The sequence below is a fragment of the Sphaeramia orbicularis genome, chromosome 7 (assembly GCF_902148855.1).
Source record: "Sphaeramia orbicularis chromosome 7, fSphaOr1.1, whole genome shotgun sequence".
Taxonomy (NCBI): Eukaryota; Metazoa; Chordata; class Actinopteri; order Kurtiformes; family Apogonidae; genus Sphaeramia; species Sphaeramia orbicularis.
The window spans coordinates 21,554,633-21,571,168 of NC_043963.1; the positions used below are offsets into that span (position 1 = coordinate 21,554,633).

General features: G+C 37.6%; 1 protein-coding gene across 3 annotated transcripts in view; it reads right to left on the bottom strand.

Moving 5' to 3' along the window:
- Positions 1-16,536, bottom strand: part of mical1 (microtubule associated monooxygenase, calponin and LIM domain containing 1) — a 36,694-nt gene that overhangs the window by 12,611 nt on the left and 7,547 nt on the right. The window contains exons 10-26 of one of the 3 annotated variants that reach the window (XM_030139027.1): positions 16,281-16,396; positions 15,290-15,416; positions 14,762-14,837; positions 14,381-14,528; positions 14,007-14,209; positions 12,815-12,921; positions 12,395-12,457; positions 12,047-12,290; positions 11,563-11,630; positions 10,506-11,316; positions 10,261-10,382; positions 10,046-10,159; positions 9,769-9,862; positions 8,702-8,795; positions 8,349-8,422; positions 7,713-7,891; positions 6,471-6,475 (exon numbers count right to left, since the gene is read on the bottom strand). In XM_030139027.1, the coding sequence (XP_029994887.1) occupies positions 6,471-6,475; positions 7,713-7,891; positions 8,349-8,422; positions 8,702-8,795; positions 9,769-9,862; positions 10,046-10,159; positions 10,261-10,382; positions 10,506-11,316; positions 11,563-11,630; positions 12,047-12,290; positions 12,395-12,457; positions 12,815-12,921; positions 14,007-14,209; positions 14,381-14,528; positions 14,762-14,837; positions 15,290-15,416; positions 16,281-16,396 (2,645 nt within the window). Of the gene's footprint in view, positions 1-6,470; positions 6,476-6,548; positions 7,892-8,348; positions 8,423-8,701; positions 8,796-9,768; positions 9,863-10,045; positions 10,160-10,260; positions 10,383-10,505; positions 11,317-11,562; positions 11,631-12,046; positions 12,291-12,394; positions 12,458-12,814; positions 12,922-14,006; positions 14,210-14,380; positions 14,529-14,761; positions 14,838-15,289; positions 15,417-16,280; positions 16,397-16,536 lie in introns of those variants that run through there. The other 2 variants (XM_030139028.1, XM_030139029.1) reach the window with 2 other exon arrangements.

A 16,536-nucleotide genomic window follows, 5' to 3' on the forward strand; every position in this document is an offset into this window, starting at 1 on the left:
AAGAAAATAATCAGGTTAAAACAAAGAAACAGATAAACATTATACAAGCATTAAACATGAGTACACTGCTGTTTCTGACATCCATTTTTTTGTAAGTTTTTTTGAATGAACCTAAGCTTGTCAAAGATTTTATTTCAACGGAGAGTAGGTTCCACAGATTAGCTCCATTCACGGAGAATGCAGACCGAGCAAAGGCAGTATAATGGGTGAGATTTCAAATGTCTATAAAAACATCAATTTACTTGGCAACGTGGCACATACATGGAGGCAATTGACATGCTAACATCACCATAGACATGATGACATCAGCTGGATCGATGCCAAAATAAGCTACAATACATACAAGGGTTTGTTATGCCTGACACCACTTGTTCAAATATTACTCATCAAAATGCATTCAATGTTTCACTTAAAAACTTGTTGCTAAGCTTTTATTTACCACAGCGTTGATTCATTGAAACTCTAGCAGGCTGGTTTTAACAGGTTCAGCTGTATGTGAATGTGCTATAAATACCAACACAGACTATCAATGGCTTGACTGGTTCATCACGTTGTCATGGATACCGGTTCAAGAGGCTTTCATGGTCATCTTCAGTCGGAGATGATTTTCAGAGCCAAAATGAACCCAAGTCCTTTCCAATCAGCAGAGTAGGCATCATGCCTGCAGGAAACGGCATCTATAATCAGAGTGTCAGTATTTATGAAGGATGGTGAAGAACTCAAAAGCGCAGCGCAATTACAGGGCCAAAGTTAGAACAGACTGCAATTAGGAAGTACTTCAGCAGCACTAAGATCTTCATACCCCCACCAATCCAAAAAGTTAATTCATTCAACAACTGTCAAGCATTTACAATCTATTTTTGAAACCATTATTATACAGCAAATGAATAAAGCAACTGACAAGGTCAGTTTGATCAAGGCCAACAAATCTCCCTTTTCACAGCATGTTCAGAATGAAATGTTCAGTTATTTATTTACAACTTTATAGTAGCAAGGTTTTAGCACTAGTCGGTTCCAAATATATCCTCCTGAGACCCAGCAATGTATTTTTGTCCTCTGTAGGGGACAAGAGTTTCACAGGTTTACTTAGAAAAAAAAAATCTTGTCCATTGCAAAGGACATTCCATAAAAAAAAAGTAAAAATATGATAAAATGTATCTGAAAAACTGTTGCATTATGCTTTTGCAATCAAGACAATTATTTGATGTAAAAAAGCCAAAACATTTACTTTCCTGGGTCTCAGGAAAGTAAATCTTAGTGCATATATTTATTCACTACTCTCAAAAATACATTAAAAACACTGTATACACCAGCACAATACTTGAAATGAGATTTTTTTTTCTGGCAAATTTCTATCATCCTTTGTTATATTCCTTCACTCTCTTAATGTCCTAATAATTAAAAACATTAATTTTTCATCCCTTGTCACCTCTCTACACCAGCTGTCGGGCATGTTAAAAAAAAAAAAAGAAAACACTCTCACTCTAATTATTACTTCTTCCTCAATGTGGAAATTAAAAACACAATACTTGCTCTGATTCCACTCTATAATTAAATATTTAGGTGACTGCCTCAGAAGTAAATCTGAATTATCACTTTGACTCACTTCTATTCAAGATGAAACATCGTGCATAGGGATAGAAAGATTAAAATAATGTACATATTACACCACAGGTGTCAAACATGCGGCCCGGGGGCCAAATCTGGCCCGCCAAAAGTTCCATCCCGGCCTGTGGGATGAAAGTGCAAAAATTAACCTGAACAGTCAAGGGTGTTAAAATCATTTTGGTTCAGGTTCCACATACAGACCAATGTGATCGACAGTAAAAATAACAACACAATAACCCATAATTAATGACAACTACAAATTTTCTTTGTGAAAAATTATGTGGAAAAAATGTAAGTGAAAAAAATAACATTACACTGTGTAAATATTTACATTTACAAAACTATTCTTTCACAATAAAATGCAAATAAATACATAAATAAAAACAAAGATGAACAACCCAAAATGTGCAATTTTAACAATATTCTGCCTGTTACTAAATGTTTTGTGCATTTATGGATCCACTGTGATCTGTAGTTGTGTTTATAATAAAATATGTAATATTGTAGAAATTGTTCAAATTTTAGTTCCAAACTCCAAAATTTTAACAATATTCTGCCTGTTACCAAATGTTTATGTAACACTGTGTGTAAATGTACATGTATAAATAGTAAGCGGAGGCATAATATTATTAAAATTGCATTAATTTTTCCAAAAGAAATTTCTGTTTTTTCAGGTTATTCACATCTTTTCTGTAAAATGTAAATATTTTCATAATTTGTTTAGGGTGTTTTTGTACTAAAACAAAAAGAAAAACTTGGATTTGTCATTATTTATAGGTTATTAAGTCATTATTTCACTGGTCTGGCCTGCTTGAGATCAAATTGGGCTAAATATGGCCCCTGAACCAAAATGAGTTTGACACCCCTGTATTACACCTTTCCTTCCTTGCGTTATGCTACAGGTTTAGGGCTTTATACAGGCAGGTTTTTCAGCCAAACCATTTGCTTTCACTCTTTGCGCCTCATATTTACAATTCCACTTAATAGCTGCCAAATGCAAATTCAACACTTGGAATCAACTCTAGAGGTTTTATCTGCTTCGTTTGGGATTGAAGAACACATCTGGACATGAGGTTGCTTGTCAGTCAGTTATCAGATTGCTTTTGATCTTCTGAAATGAAGGGACTGCACTGATTATCCATAACATTATGACCGCAAACAGGTGAAGAAGTAATAATCTGGATTATCTCGAAGTTGATGTGGTGGAAACAGCAAAAATGGTAAGAATAGGGATCTGAGCAGCTTTGACAAGGGAGACATATTATTTATTAGTGTTATTATCAGGTTTCATTGTTATTATTTTTAATATGGGATTCATTTTATAGGATTTTTACTATGTACATTGCTGGTCCTGAGTGCTGATTTTGTTTCATGTACTGTATATGCTACATGTAATGACAATAAAGTGAACCTTGAAATTGTGTTGGCCAAATCACTGGATCAAAGCATCTTCATTCCCAGTGTAAAGTGGTTAGTATGTACCAAAAGTATTTAAAGAACAACCAGATGTCAACCAATGGAGCATAATATTACAACCACCTGCCTAATATTGTGTAAGTTCCCCTTTTTCCCCCAAAACAGCTCTGACACGACACCTAGACTCCACCAGACCCTTAAAGGTGTGCTGTGGTATCTGGATCAAGACGTTAGCAGCAGATCCCTGAAGCCCTGGAAGTAGAGGTGGATCTCCATGGATTAGATTTAGATCAGGGGTGTCAAACTCATTTTACTTCAGGGGCCACATTCAGCTAAATTTGATCAGAAGTGGGCCGAACCAGTAAAAAAATAGCATAATAATAAATAAATAATGTCAACTCCAAACTTTTCTCTATGTTTAAGAGCGAAAAAAGTTAATTTACATTATGAAAAGGTTTGCATCTACAAACTATCCTTTCAAAAGATGTGAATAACATGAACAAACTGAAAAAATAAGTGTAATTTTAACAATATTCTGCCTCAGTTTATCATTTACACATGTACATTATAACTTACAGATCACAGTGGATCTACAAACACAAAACATTATAATAACAGACAGAATATTGATAAAATTGTACTTACTTCTCTTAAGATATTTCAGGTTATTCATATTTTTTGCCAAATTATACTTTTAGTGTAAATACGTGAAAATATTTACATTTACAAAGAGAAACATTTGAAGTTGTCATTATTTATATGTTATTATGATAGCATTTTACTGGTCCTGCCCACATGAGTTTGAATTGTTCTGAATGTGGAACCTGAACTAAAAGGATTGTTAATGTTTTAGTGTAATTTTTGCATTTCACAAATTCATCCCGACGGCCGGACTGGAGCCATTGGCGGCCCGGACTTGGCGCATGTTTGACACCTGTGATTTAGATGTTTAATTGTCCCGAGGTTGGAATGTCCTTCCTTAGTCCATTTTTGGTGGGTTCTAACTACTGCAGACCAGGAACAGCCAACAAGACCTGCAGTAGAGACGCTTTGACCCAGTCATCACCAAAATCAGTTCCTGAGGTTGCTAATTTTGCAGCTTCCAACACATCAGCTTCAAGGACTAAATGTTCAGTTGCTGCCTCATATATCCAACTCAGTGAAAGTTGCTACTGTAATGAAATCATCTTTTTTCTTAACAGTTTACCTGTCAGTGATCAGAATGTTATGTCTGATTGCTGTAATTTCTAAAAGGTTAATGTAATATTTTTCTTAACCCGTAAAGACCCAAACAGCCACTGACGACCAAAACCATCTACTGATCTAAACTGTTTAATAACTTCTGAACCACTAAACCTATCAATATGTTTAAGTATTTCAGGTAAAATGCAGTTTGTCATCTTTTCATGGTCATCACATATGACCCATTTGGACGTTCAGAAGCTCTGTAGTGAATGTGGAAACACCGTCATCTTCTACAACGTTGATTCACCAGTAAAACCCATGGAGTTGGATAAGTAACAGCAGCCGTAGACAGTTGTTTAATGTTCAGTTAACCTCCTAAGACCCAGCTATGGGTTTTCTGTCCACATTTGTGGACAAGAGTTTCACAACTTTATTCAAAAAAAAAAAGAGAACTGTCCACCACAAAGAACATTCCATAAAAATTTTAAAAACTGCATCTGAAAAAACTGTTGAATCATGATGTTTCCAATTTAGGCACTTATTTAATAAAAAACAAAAAAAGCTTGTACTTTGCTGACATTTCCTGGGTCTTCAAAGGTTATTGATGTATTTTGCTGAAAAAGTCACTTTTCTTCAGTTTTCTCTGTTTTTGATATAATAACCCTCAACTTTAATCTGAGCTTTTATGAACATCTACATGATCGGTAAATTAAATATAAGAAAAAACCTGATGTTCACTGAAAAAACTAAAAATACAGAGGATTATGTCATACTAAATTGTGATAAATCACTTAAGAAAAGTTAAATATAGAGGACAAAATATTTTGGAATTGACACAAAAGTAAGACTGGGTCTTTATGGGTTAAAGTTCAAAGCCCATACTTCAAATCTGCTGTGGAAGTGTGCAGAATAACATTTACAAAATTTGTGTTCACTGTCTAAACACTTATGGCCCTGATTGTAAGTTCATAAAACATCAAGACATCAAACCTAATCACAAACCGGATTAATGGAAACAACAGGCTTTAGTTTGAACTTTTTAACTCGTGCTTGGGATCATCTTAATTTACAACATGAAGGTGAAGTGAAACAAAACCATTAACTCCACTTCAATCTTTTAAGACCTATTGTGACTAAATTAGTGGTCAATGGGATTACTCTGAAGGGATCAAGAAAATGTTTAATACCTTATGTAACTAACCCGTTCAGATTTTGGTCAGAGCAAAAATAATGCTCACTCCCACTGAGGGACTAGATTGGATCTTCAAAAGTGATTCGGCAAATGTTAAATCCACTAAATGAAGAGGTATTTTAGTGTTAAAAACTGTTACATAAGTTGATTTGATTGATTCTAAAATTGTACACTGCTCCCACAAATGGAGATTAAATTAAAGATAGCCCTTGCATGAAATTAGTGAGAAGTAACATCTGAACAAAATTGTGGTTATATAAAGCAATTACTGGTAAGACAGAAAAAAAAAAAATCATATTTTCTTTCTGAGTTAAAGAGGATTATGTAAAAGACAGTCAAGTGGGCAGGACTGCTGTAGGCCATCTTTTGTAATGACGACCTTAAGCTTAATTTCACAGCAACAAAGCAACTATAAATAGTGTTCATCCTCCACAGGTGTCCTCTGTGAGATCATAAGGTCTGATAAATATTTAGTCAGTCAATAATTACACATTTGGAAAACAAGAAAAAAAAAAAGGCTGTTCATGATTTCAAACAGTGACACTACTTCCATTGAACCCACGTTTTTACATTTTTGTCTAAAAAAAGGAATAATTGCAATTTGAGGACAGAACATGGGATGACTATGATTATTGCTTCTATGAATATGAATTCCTTTGTCTCATTTATATTGTCAGGACTCCTTTTCAGTTGTTGAAGAATAAACGTCGCTCTCAACCTGACTGAAGAGTTGACTGAAAGGTGGAGAAGAGGCTGATGTCTTGAACATAAGTATTTTATATTTCAGTTACTTTCTAAAGTAACTAAACTGCATTTTAATGACATGAATGGTGTAGTCATTTGGTTGTTACTTCCTGTATTAAGGTACTAGAATTCCTCCAGTGCTTATTTACTGATGATACAATTTACCAGCAACCTAGAGGGACAAGGGTACACTCTAGAGGCTGAAAGTTGGAATAGCATATCCTGTTAAACCAATTACATAACAATAGTACAAAGCCAAGGTTATGGCAAAGTATCTGGAAACATAAAGGAACATTAGAGACACTGCTAATGTGGGTTGACAGTACACGTCTGAGAAAAGCAGGCATATATTAAAAAAGCCATTGATCACCTCAGTGTGTTCTAAAACATGAAAAATAAAACATCAAAGTGCATGATCTTTATTTGATATACTGTGAAGTGCTGTGCAGGTGGCACAAAATGGCAGCAGAACAATGAAGATAAGGCTCTTCCTTTTATGAACAAACAGGCTTTATCTTGGTTTTGGCTATTGTGAAAAGGAACACCTGCAAATGATAAATGATAGCATTTATAAATAGACAAACGAGTCCATTTACATTGTTTTTTCTTTTCAACCCAAATCTGATGTGTTCACAGAATACACCACTGCTTGAAAAGCAGCCGACTACTGAAGGCCATCAGTGAAAACCCTTCTGATCCTAGAGGACTGAACTATCAACCCCTGAGATTAACTATCCAACATGCTTTCAGGAAAGGGCATGAACAGCAGCAACTGCTACAAAATGAATTACATTCATAATGGAAATGAAACCAAAGATAAGAGAAATAAGGACTGTAGTAACAGAATTTAATAATTCTATATTTTAACTGCCTCATAGTTTTTTTCTGTCACAACTCTAGAAGTTACTCCATATATAAATACTAAACATAGAATTATGATATGTATACTATGTGCACAGTAGCACTTATTCATAATGATACAAGTAAAATCAACATCAATCTGTTTTCCAAACATTTTACATCCTGTTTTCAGTCTAGATCTCTAAGGCTTCAAAGCCAACTTTGCAGGTTTCTCACCACAGTAATTTTATGCAGATAACGGAGTCACGTTTCCTAAACCAAACCAGGCCAAGTCCCTGGCCAGGTAATGATTATTTACTCTGCAGTGGTTGTTCAATAGTGCAGCAGACACTAGGGATCCTTTTTCATATGTGGTCTGCTGCTGGAGTCCCACTATCACGGCAGGCAGGGCTAAGCCGGAGAGTTATTGGACGCACAGACTCAAAGCCTCAGATCTTCAGGCTTATGTCTCCCTCTAGGGGGCGGATTGCAACTGATTTTCATTCAGCCTTTGGCCCAAAACTCTGAACTCTTTACCATAATCGCTGAGGGACCACTTTTGTTGGGTTACCCTCCACAGTTATGCTCAATTATCATCTTTGGCTTTGCGAAAGTTATGTTCCACAACTGAGAGCAGTTAAGTCTCACATACAGTAGATGCGAGGGCATTTACAGTACAGGTTCATGCTGAGTATGTATGTGTACGTAAGCCTTAGGACCAGTGAACCTGAGCTCCAGTCTTTGAGTGCCGTTTCACTTCCATAATTGAGAAAGCTTCTTGCTCCTCGCCTATCTCCTTCAGCCTCTTCTCTTCCAGAAATGCCACCAAAGAGTCCCTCATGTCCACCACCTCGATCATCTGTTGAAGAACCCGGTCCTCCTCTGCTTGCTGCTCTGGAGTTTTGTCTGAAAGATAAAATACTTATTTTAAAATGAAAATATGGTAGATTGCTAATAATGTTTATTTAGTCATGTAAACAGTTCTTTGTTTCAGTAGAAAAGGAGGAAACCCTTGGAGAAAATCAATGCTATGGGAGAAATAATATTGTAATTAGAAGAGAGTGAATGCTATTATTTACTGTTATTGTACTTATTAAATTATGGAAGAGGATTAGGGCCACTGGGGAAAAAAAAGTCCAACAGAAAAAAGTCAGAATTCTGAGAAAAAAAAAATCAGAATTCTGACTTTCTTCACAGAAAAATAACAAGAAATATGTATATCAGACCTCATTTTTTTCCCCTGTGGCCCTAATCGTCTTCTGTATTAAATGGACCCAAATGAATGAGAATTTTCAAGAAACTTCAACAAACACTAAGCGCAGATAAACGTGTGTGCAAAACCATAAAGAACAAAATTACACACCACTCAGTTCCATGTACTTCCTTAACTCCAACTCCAACATGCTCTGCTTGTCTTCAAGCTCCAACTGTCGAGACCTGTGAGGTTTTAGAAAAACAAACATCAGCTGATTCTTGTCAGCACTACATCTCGCTATAGCTGCAGGTTGTCATGAAGCATATGACAAACAGGATTTGAGTGTAAAGATGACTGTTTGTTACCACAGTGAGAACAAACAGTATTCACAGTACTATGAGGGTGGAGGTCTGTAGTTATGGACCTCCTGGTTTTGCACAAAAGCAGTGTTGTGCTCTCAGTGTGATGGAACAGACGTCTACTGTGCAGAAGTGTTTAAATGTACAAAGCTGCACACTTACGCCACCATGAGGTCAGACTCCTCTGAAACTAGGTCGTTCTTCTCGTGAACAAGCTGGATCCACTGCTCAATCATGTCAGAAGATCCACTGCCTCCTGAAGTGGGGAAAAAACAGTGTTTAGAAATATGAAGGAGGCCCTCAAGTCAAATAAGTAATGTAATTAGGAGACCTACAGCTAATAAAGGGTAATTGTTTAAACTTTTTATTTAAACAAGAGCCATTAGAGGACGGGACATCCCACAGCGCTGGCAAAATCGATACTTGTTAGTGCTGTTGTTTCATTAAGTTTGCTCACTGTCAGCAGAGGAGGTGAATAGTTTACTGCAAAAAATATTGAATGGTTTCTTGTTTTGCTCTGTAAATGAAATAATGAGAAATGGCCAGACAGACAACAGTAATCAGCATGTGTCTCTATCCTCATTTTATTTCTGGAATATAGCTAAAAAATATTCAATATTTGTTTATCAAAAAATGCTAAAGTGTGCCATTTATTTTTTAGATTTCTATTAATATATAATGTATAGGGGTCAGTATAACTTTTCTCCTGACAAAATTAATCTATTGGGCACTTAAAATATGTTACAAAATTAAGAACATTTATATGCATTTTTTAAAAATGGTATTTAAATTGATTTATTTGTTACTTAAAAAATGAGCACCTTCCCCTCTATCTTCTTTCTATTATTGCTTCCATCTGTAATTAACAACCTGTATATTTATTCCTTATGCTCACTGTTAAGTACATAAACGCATCTCTTTGTTTTTTTCACAGTGGCAACAGCCCGCAACTTCAGCTATGGTTTAGATTTAGCCTAGATGTAAAAGTGATGAGCTCACAGTACTTCACAAATGCAAACAACAATACACAAAAAGGATTAAACATTTACATAAAACATCTTTGCAATGAAATGTTGGAAAAGGACCAAAAACTACAGTGATCACCATCTTGATGTAGCATGACACAAAAAAACTCTTGGATGAACTTCTGCTCCATTTTTATGATTTACGAATCTATAAATACTGAGGTGTAAGAAACACTAGGTCTGCTGGTAATTTTGTGAACTTACCAGCCTCGCCACGCAGAGTTCGCTCCAGCTCTACACCTTTTTCCTCCAACTCCTTGAAAGTGACCTCAATCTCCTCCAGTCTCCTCTGGATGGACTGTTAACCACAAAAATAAGCAAGTGCATAAAAATTTACTCATGAGACAACAGAACTTTAAGAATAAGATGTTCTGACACTTACGTAAATGGCAAATTTTAATGTGTGAGTGTAATTTAGGAAGGGAAGGAGTGAGAAGACTTTGCACCGTGGTAACACTGTCAAAGGGATTGAAACACTGACCTGAGCTTTGCGCAGTCGCTGTAATTCACTCATCTTGGCTCGTCGCTCCAGCGTTCTCATCTTCATTAACTCTAACTTTTCAGCCTCAGCGGGGTCTGATGGCATTTCCTGAAACTTTAAGAGGCAGAGGTGTCACATTAGAATGATTAGCAGCTTTAATTTTAGCAGTGCACAATCATCTTAAATGAAACCATCAGCTCAATTCTTCTCCTTACTTTGTCATCAAATAGGTCAATGTCATCCCGTTCAAACATCTCATCATCATCTTCGTCATCATCATCATCATCTCCATCAGCACCTTCTTCTGAGGTGCTGTGGACATGTCTGAAAGTTGTTTCTGTGGAAATAAAGCATGACACTAGAACAAGTGCTACAATAAAACCAAAGCGGCATCCCATTAAAACATCCCATCAAAGTTTTCCCACTGTGATCATCATGAGGACAGGTGTGATTAACTTACCCACTCTCCCTGGATGGTTACTGAGGACGCTGAGCCTGCCATCCCTGCTGATCCTTGGTGATGAGAGATTCCATGGTGAAAACTTGGATCGTACTCTAGTCTGTCCACTTGGTATCTCTTTTCTCCTAAAGCAACGTCGATTCCTCTTTTCTCTGATGTGACTTGCGGTGCTCCCACTCCAGTAGCCCTCCTCCTCTTGCCCATCTAGCCCTTCTGGTTTAGGGGGGCTCGGACCTCCTGCAGTGGCAGAGGAAGAGGAGCAGGAAGAGGACCCCCCGGGAGTCTCAGAGTCCGAATCTGCGCTGAGGCTCTGAAGATTGACGAGCTGGCTTTTCTCCTCGTCGGTGAGCTGAAGCTTTCGCAATGATTGCTTAGGACGGGAATCTGGTGCGGCCTTGGTGACCTCCCCTGGTTTTAAAGGTGAATGTTTTTCAGGGGTGGAAGGGTTAAAAAGGTGGATCGTGCGAGGTTTCGCAACCGGGGGAGAAGACTGAGGGCTGGTCTGCCGAGAGAGGCGGGGCTTTGGGATGGGGCAAGCCACAGCAGGAACAAGTTCATCTGTCTTGTGTTTGGTGGGTCCTGGGACCTCTATTTTATGCCCAGGATCTCTGAATGTCAATGCCGAATGTGGTTCCACAGATTCCTCTTTGGGTCCAAGTCTATGACTGTCCTGTCCGTCTGGTTTAAGTGAGTGTTTGTGCATTGAGGGAACACAGTCCAGAGTGTGCTCATACTCCTCATCTGATGGAGATGGTGTATAATCACTGGACAGCTCATTCTCATTTTCTCCTTTGTTGTCATCTTCATTATCCTAAAAAAGAGGACAAAGCTTTTTCATACATGAAATATAAATAAGAGCTTAAAATAAATCATGTATTCCTAGCAGTTGCTGTGAGAGACTCAGCTCTGCAAGCGGGTGACATCCAACCAGATGTCAGAAGTATGAGATATCATGCAACAGAACACTGTGTAACATTATGAAAGCAAGGCTTCGACATCAAGTCTGGAGTCATCCACAGCAAGCAGCAAGATGGTTTACAGCTGTTCAGTGACCCACCTTACATGACGTCTCAGCAGTGTTTCCCAGTATCAGGTCTTCAGAGTGCAGCTCACAGTAAAATCTCCCTGAGGGTACATCACAAAAACAACAATAAAAAGAAGTTGAATAGTTGGAGATGGGTCAATGATAATGTGCTCAAGAAGAAAATCCCCGCTGTACTAAATGATTCATCTCCTTTCAGACTAAATGGAAACCACTTTAAAAAGAGTCTCAGCACAAATTATTGATAAAAAAAGAAATGCTACATTAAATGCAGGTGCTTTCTGATTCAAGTGCTTTCTGATTAACAATTCACCATCAAGTGCCTTCATTGAGGACTTCAAGCTGAACATGTAAGAGGACAGAACCAGGAATCATACAAAACACAGACGTGAAATTATTAAAACTCTACACTCAATAGATATTTGGATTCCATTGGCTACAAAAACATTGTTCAGATTTCCATTTTACTTAATAATTGACAGACGGTGATAGGACTTACCTGTAGTTTGATCAAAGGTGTATCCTCCCAGTCTGAGTGTGATGCTACACCGGTGGCAGGTAAAGCAACTACGATGGAAAAACTTGCCCTCTGCACTGATGCGCTCCAGCACATAGACCCTCTGACCACAGAAGTAACACTCTTCACTGTTGGTCATGGACACACCGGGGCCAAACTCAGAGTCAGGATCATGCTCAGACTCAGGCTCAGGTTTGAGCTCAGGAGACACAGAGAGCACTGCCGTCTGCAAGGAAAGTCCAGAGGAGGGAATTAGAAAAAAAAAAAAAAAATTGTTACAAAGTTAGAGGCTTTTACTCTTTAGAGACATGAGGAATGAACACAACTCACACTATCCTCATCTCCCATCCTTCTCTCCCCTTCTGATGCTCGTTTATCTCCAGCCAATTTCTCCTAAGGTGAAATAATAAAAAGTCATAAATATCATGTGGCTGTCTCATGGTGAATATGATAAGACTGTATTGATGACACCATGGGGAAATTTCACAGTTGGCATATATGAAGAACATTTGCAATCCAACACATTACCCAAATTTAATGACCCTTAGAAATCACTTCATTTAATACATTCAATATCACTTAGAGCTTGTTTTCTCCAGTGCTATGTGAGTCACAGACAGCACAAAAAAACCCAACAGACTCTAGACCTAGAGGTGAACTCCAGCCATCGAGCTAGTGTGTTTGAAAATATCTTTATCATACATTTCTCTTTGCTGTGTAAACAGTGAACTCCAGGCACTGTGGGCGTACCTTACGTCTTTGCAGAGAGTTGTGCTTCAGCTTGTTCAGGAAAAAGACAGCTGACTGTGTCTGGGAGAGAGTCAGGGGCTTGGACGATGGCAGGAAGCCCGCAGGGTCTGTAGTCAACAGAAAATGAATGAAACACTAATGTCAAGACAGGCATTCACATTAAATTCAGTGCATCATAGAATAAGCTACATGCCAAACATAAAGACTCTGGACAGGTTTTGTTGGCCTACTTTGCATGGAGCTGATTAAATTCTTAAAACACTGACTGCACCTTTTTCAGCATCTTCAAGGTATATTCTTCAGGACGAATGCACAGGCAGAAATAAAATAATCCGTCTTACTTGTATTGATTGTAGCGTCACAGCAGCAACATCAGCTGAATTTTACTTGTCAATCCATAAAAAACTCTCACCCTCCAGCTCTGACTACCACTCCTACTCTTTCATCATTCAGATAAGATTACAGGAGAATGACAGCTCCCTCCTGCCTGCACATCAGTCAGCGGATCCCAAAGCAGAGCAGCACGGCATCACAGACACAGAGAGCGCCTATCACACCCACTTCAGCTCATTTGGTGCCTCTTAACGGTGGGCTCACATTTACGCTGCACAAACTCCTCATGCTACAAAGACTGCAAAAAATACCTCTGCTACAAACAGCCAAGAGAAAATCCTCCTTCAGCGCAGGAATAGCAGATCCCCTTCAAGAGACGCTAGTCCCATCAGCACCTGATAAGCCAGCTTCACACGGGGACTGTTTGCTCTGACTGCTGATGGGTTGGCTTAGTGCAGGGGAGCAGCGCGACCAGTAGAGGCTGGCTCTGAGCACAGCACTAGCCACTTGAACCCAAGGAATTCTGGGTAATATGCTCTTAAAGAGACAGTGTTGATTTGAACACTTATCAACACCACACACATTTCAGTGGGATGACAAATGTACCTGACCCTTTTACAGCGATGCTAATGCTGTGTGGTGTCTAAGCAACTGAGTTATGTAAGATTTATGTCGCCGTCTCTTCAAGCCATCTTCAGAGATATTAAAGCACTAATAGCAGGAAAAGGAACTGAATGAATGAATCATAAACTGACTAACTGTTAAAAGGTGGGAGGATGGACATTTTTTTTACCATGCAAAGTTTTTCGGTTGGAAAAACCCTTCCTGAGTCATTTGTTTAGCCTAAACTGATACATACCCTTAATTGTGCCTTTTGCTGGTGCAGTGAATGCATTTTGGACCTGGGTGAGATAGAAGACCATCGACAACTTGTCTATTTGCCCACTATTGGCCAAGTCAATAGCAGACATGACAGGTGGGATACCCAGCTCCCTCTCCAGGATGCTAAAAGCCAGTTGGTTGTTGTGAATTGTGTTGGACTCTTCCAGGCCAGACATATCACTGTGAAGGAATCAGAAATTAGGGACTATTACAAACTAAAGATCAAGATTAATTATCTCTGATACCTTTAGTAAAACTGTAAATATCTGTTTCAAAGAAAAGGATCATATTAGCACCACAGTGTGATTAATAGTAGGTAAAATCCATCCAAACTCCAAAGGACAAACTCACATGAGCTGAGGTCTGAAGTGATGGATAAGGGCGCACAGAGCTAGACCAGACTTCCAGGACTGGGTCAAATCTGTTACATTTACATTCTTATAACCTGCGGTGTGTCTCTGGCACCACTTCAACAACTCTTCAAAACCACTGACTGAATCTGAAAGGAAAAAGTAAAAAAAAAAACATTATTCCAAGCTCTGAAACCTTTTAATGGTTTTTCAGTCACAAAGATAAGATAATACCTGTTTGTTCAAGGTAAACAAGATCTGAGTGAATTGTCTTTTGCGATCTTTCACTGGGGTCAAAAGTACTCCCTTCATTTCTCAGCACAGCTGATAAAAAGGAGCATCTAACCAGAATAATCAACAATCACAATGTAGGAATACTGACCTTGGCGCATGTGAGAACTGTTCCTCTGTTTCTTGCTCAGTGAATTGAGTTTATCAACATTATACAGGTGCTGCACCTAAATAAAAGATCAGGTAAGTTAGTTGATACACAGTTCATCAGAAAAAAACTTGAAAAAAAGAAGAGAACCTGGAATGGAACTAATATTTGTATTTTACTGAAAACAATAAAAAACAAACTGATCATTGGAGTTGATCTTTTTTTATGGTTATTTTCGTGAAAAGCATACCACTATTCAGGGTTGAGAATAATAAAAAATTTGCAAATACTGAACATGTAACACTGAAGTTCACAGCTATTGTTTCACTTTCAACTTAAACCTATATTCATTTTGAAAATGTTGCAAGAATTTGTAACACAGAATATGACACAATGCCTCTCATTCACATGACTTCACTTTCATGAGACTGTCTTCTAGGCTGTAATATGCATCTTTGAATAACCTTCATCATGATTAAATAGACTGTGGTTTAAATCTCTGTTGAGTAAATAAAGGATAATAGCACTGACCTGATTGGGGTGGATGGCGGAGAGGTTAACTCTCTGGTACCGTGTTTTGGGGTTGATGCTATAGGCGCCATAATTTTTGCTGGTGTTTTCTGGTGTGGTCTGGGACAGGAGCTGGTAGATACTTTCTCTGTGCATTTGTGAAGAGACAAAAGGAGGTTCAAACTTAGCCACAAAATATTAAATACTCCAACATATTTTAACCCTAACACTGAAAAGTAACAAAAAATCTTGAAATAGAAAAACAAAACAATGACTTGAAAGCTACTGAGTTGAGAAATCACTGCAATAGAGGCGTACACATTTCTGACTTTCTATACAACCAATTAAACAAAATCAAACTACAAAATCCTATTCTTTGTAAAAAAAAATAAAAATAATAATAATATGTATATATATATATATATATATATATATATATATATATATATATATATATATATTTTTTTTTTTTTTTTTTTTTTTTTAAGGCCTTCTCATTTTCAGAAATTAACAGAATCCACAAAAAAATCCAAAAGTTATCAACTTCATCTTTTAAAATGTTTCTGACATCACCACTTTTGTCAAATATAACAGCCAACTGCTTTATTTTCTTGTCATGTCATATTATTATAACAATCAAGACAACTATTATACTGATTGTCTCAGGGTGAAAGTTGTAGCCTGATGAGCATGATTAATTTTGGTGTGACTAGAAATGTCATCCTTCCTTTTCAGTCCACTTAAATCTTTTTTTTCTACAAATATCAGTGTTATTGCTCAGTAAGTATTTGTTTTGTCTGTTTGGGAAACTGAAAGAAACATGTTTGCTCTGAAAAGTGTACTAATAGTGTACTAGTGTATTAGTTAACAGTAAGATTGGAATATAGTGAACAAAACAACAGGAAGTAACTGCATAATCTAATATAATGTTTCTGTGATGTTGCTCATCATGATAAATGTGACACTAAACTAAAATTTTGTGGTGCATATTGTGTGTCTGACATCAGTTCACCTTTCAGCCAGAACCTTCAGATGTGCAACTCCCATACCCCAGCTCCTCACCATCCACGCTGTGTCAAAAGCAGCGAGGAAACCCCGAGCAATGCCTGTCCCCAGAGGCCAAAAAGGCTGCAGATGACAGAAAACTCTTTTAAATATCCTCCTGAGGCCCAGGAAAGTAAAAGTTTTGATTTACAAAAAGTTTACATTAAAATAACTGTCTTGACTGAAACCAGCATGATGCAACAGTTTTTTCAGATACATTCTTT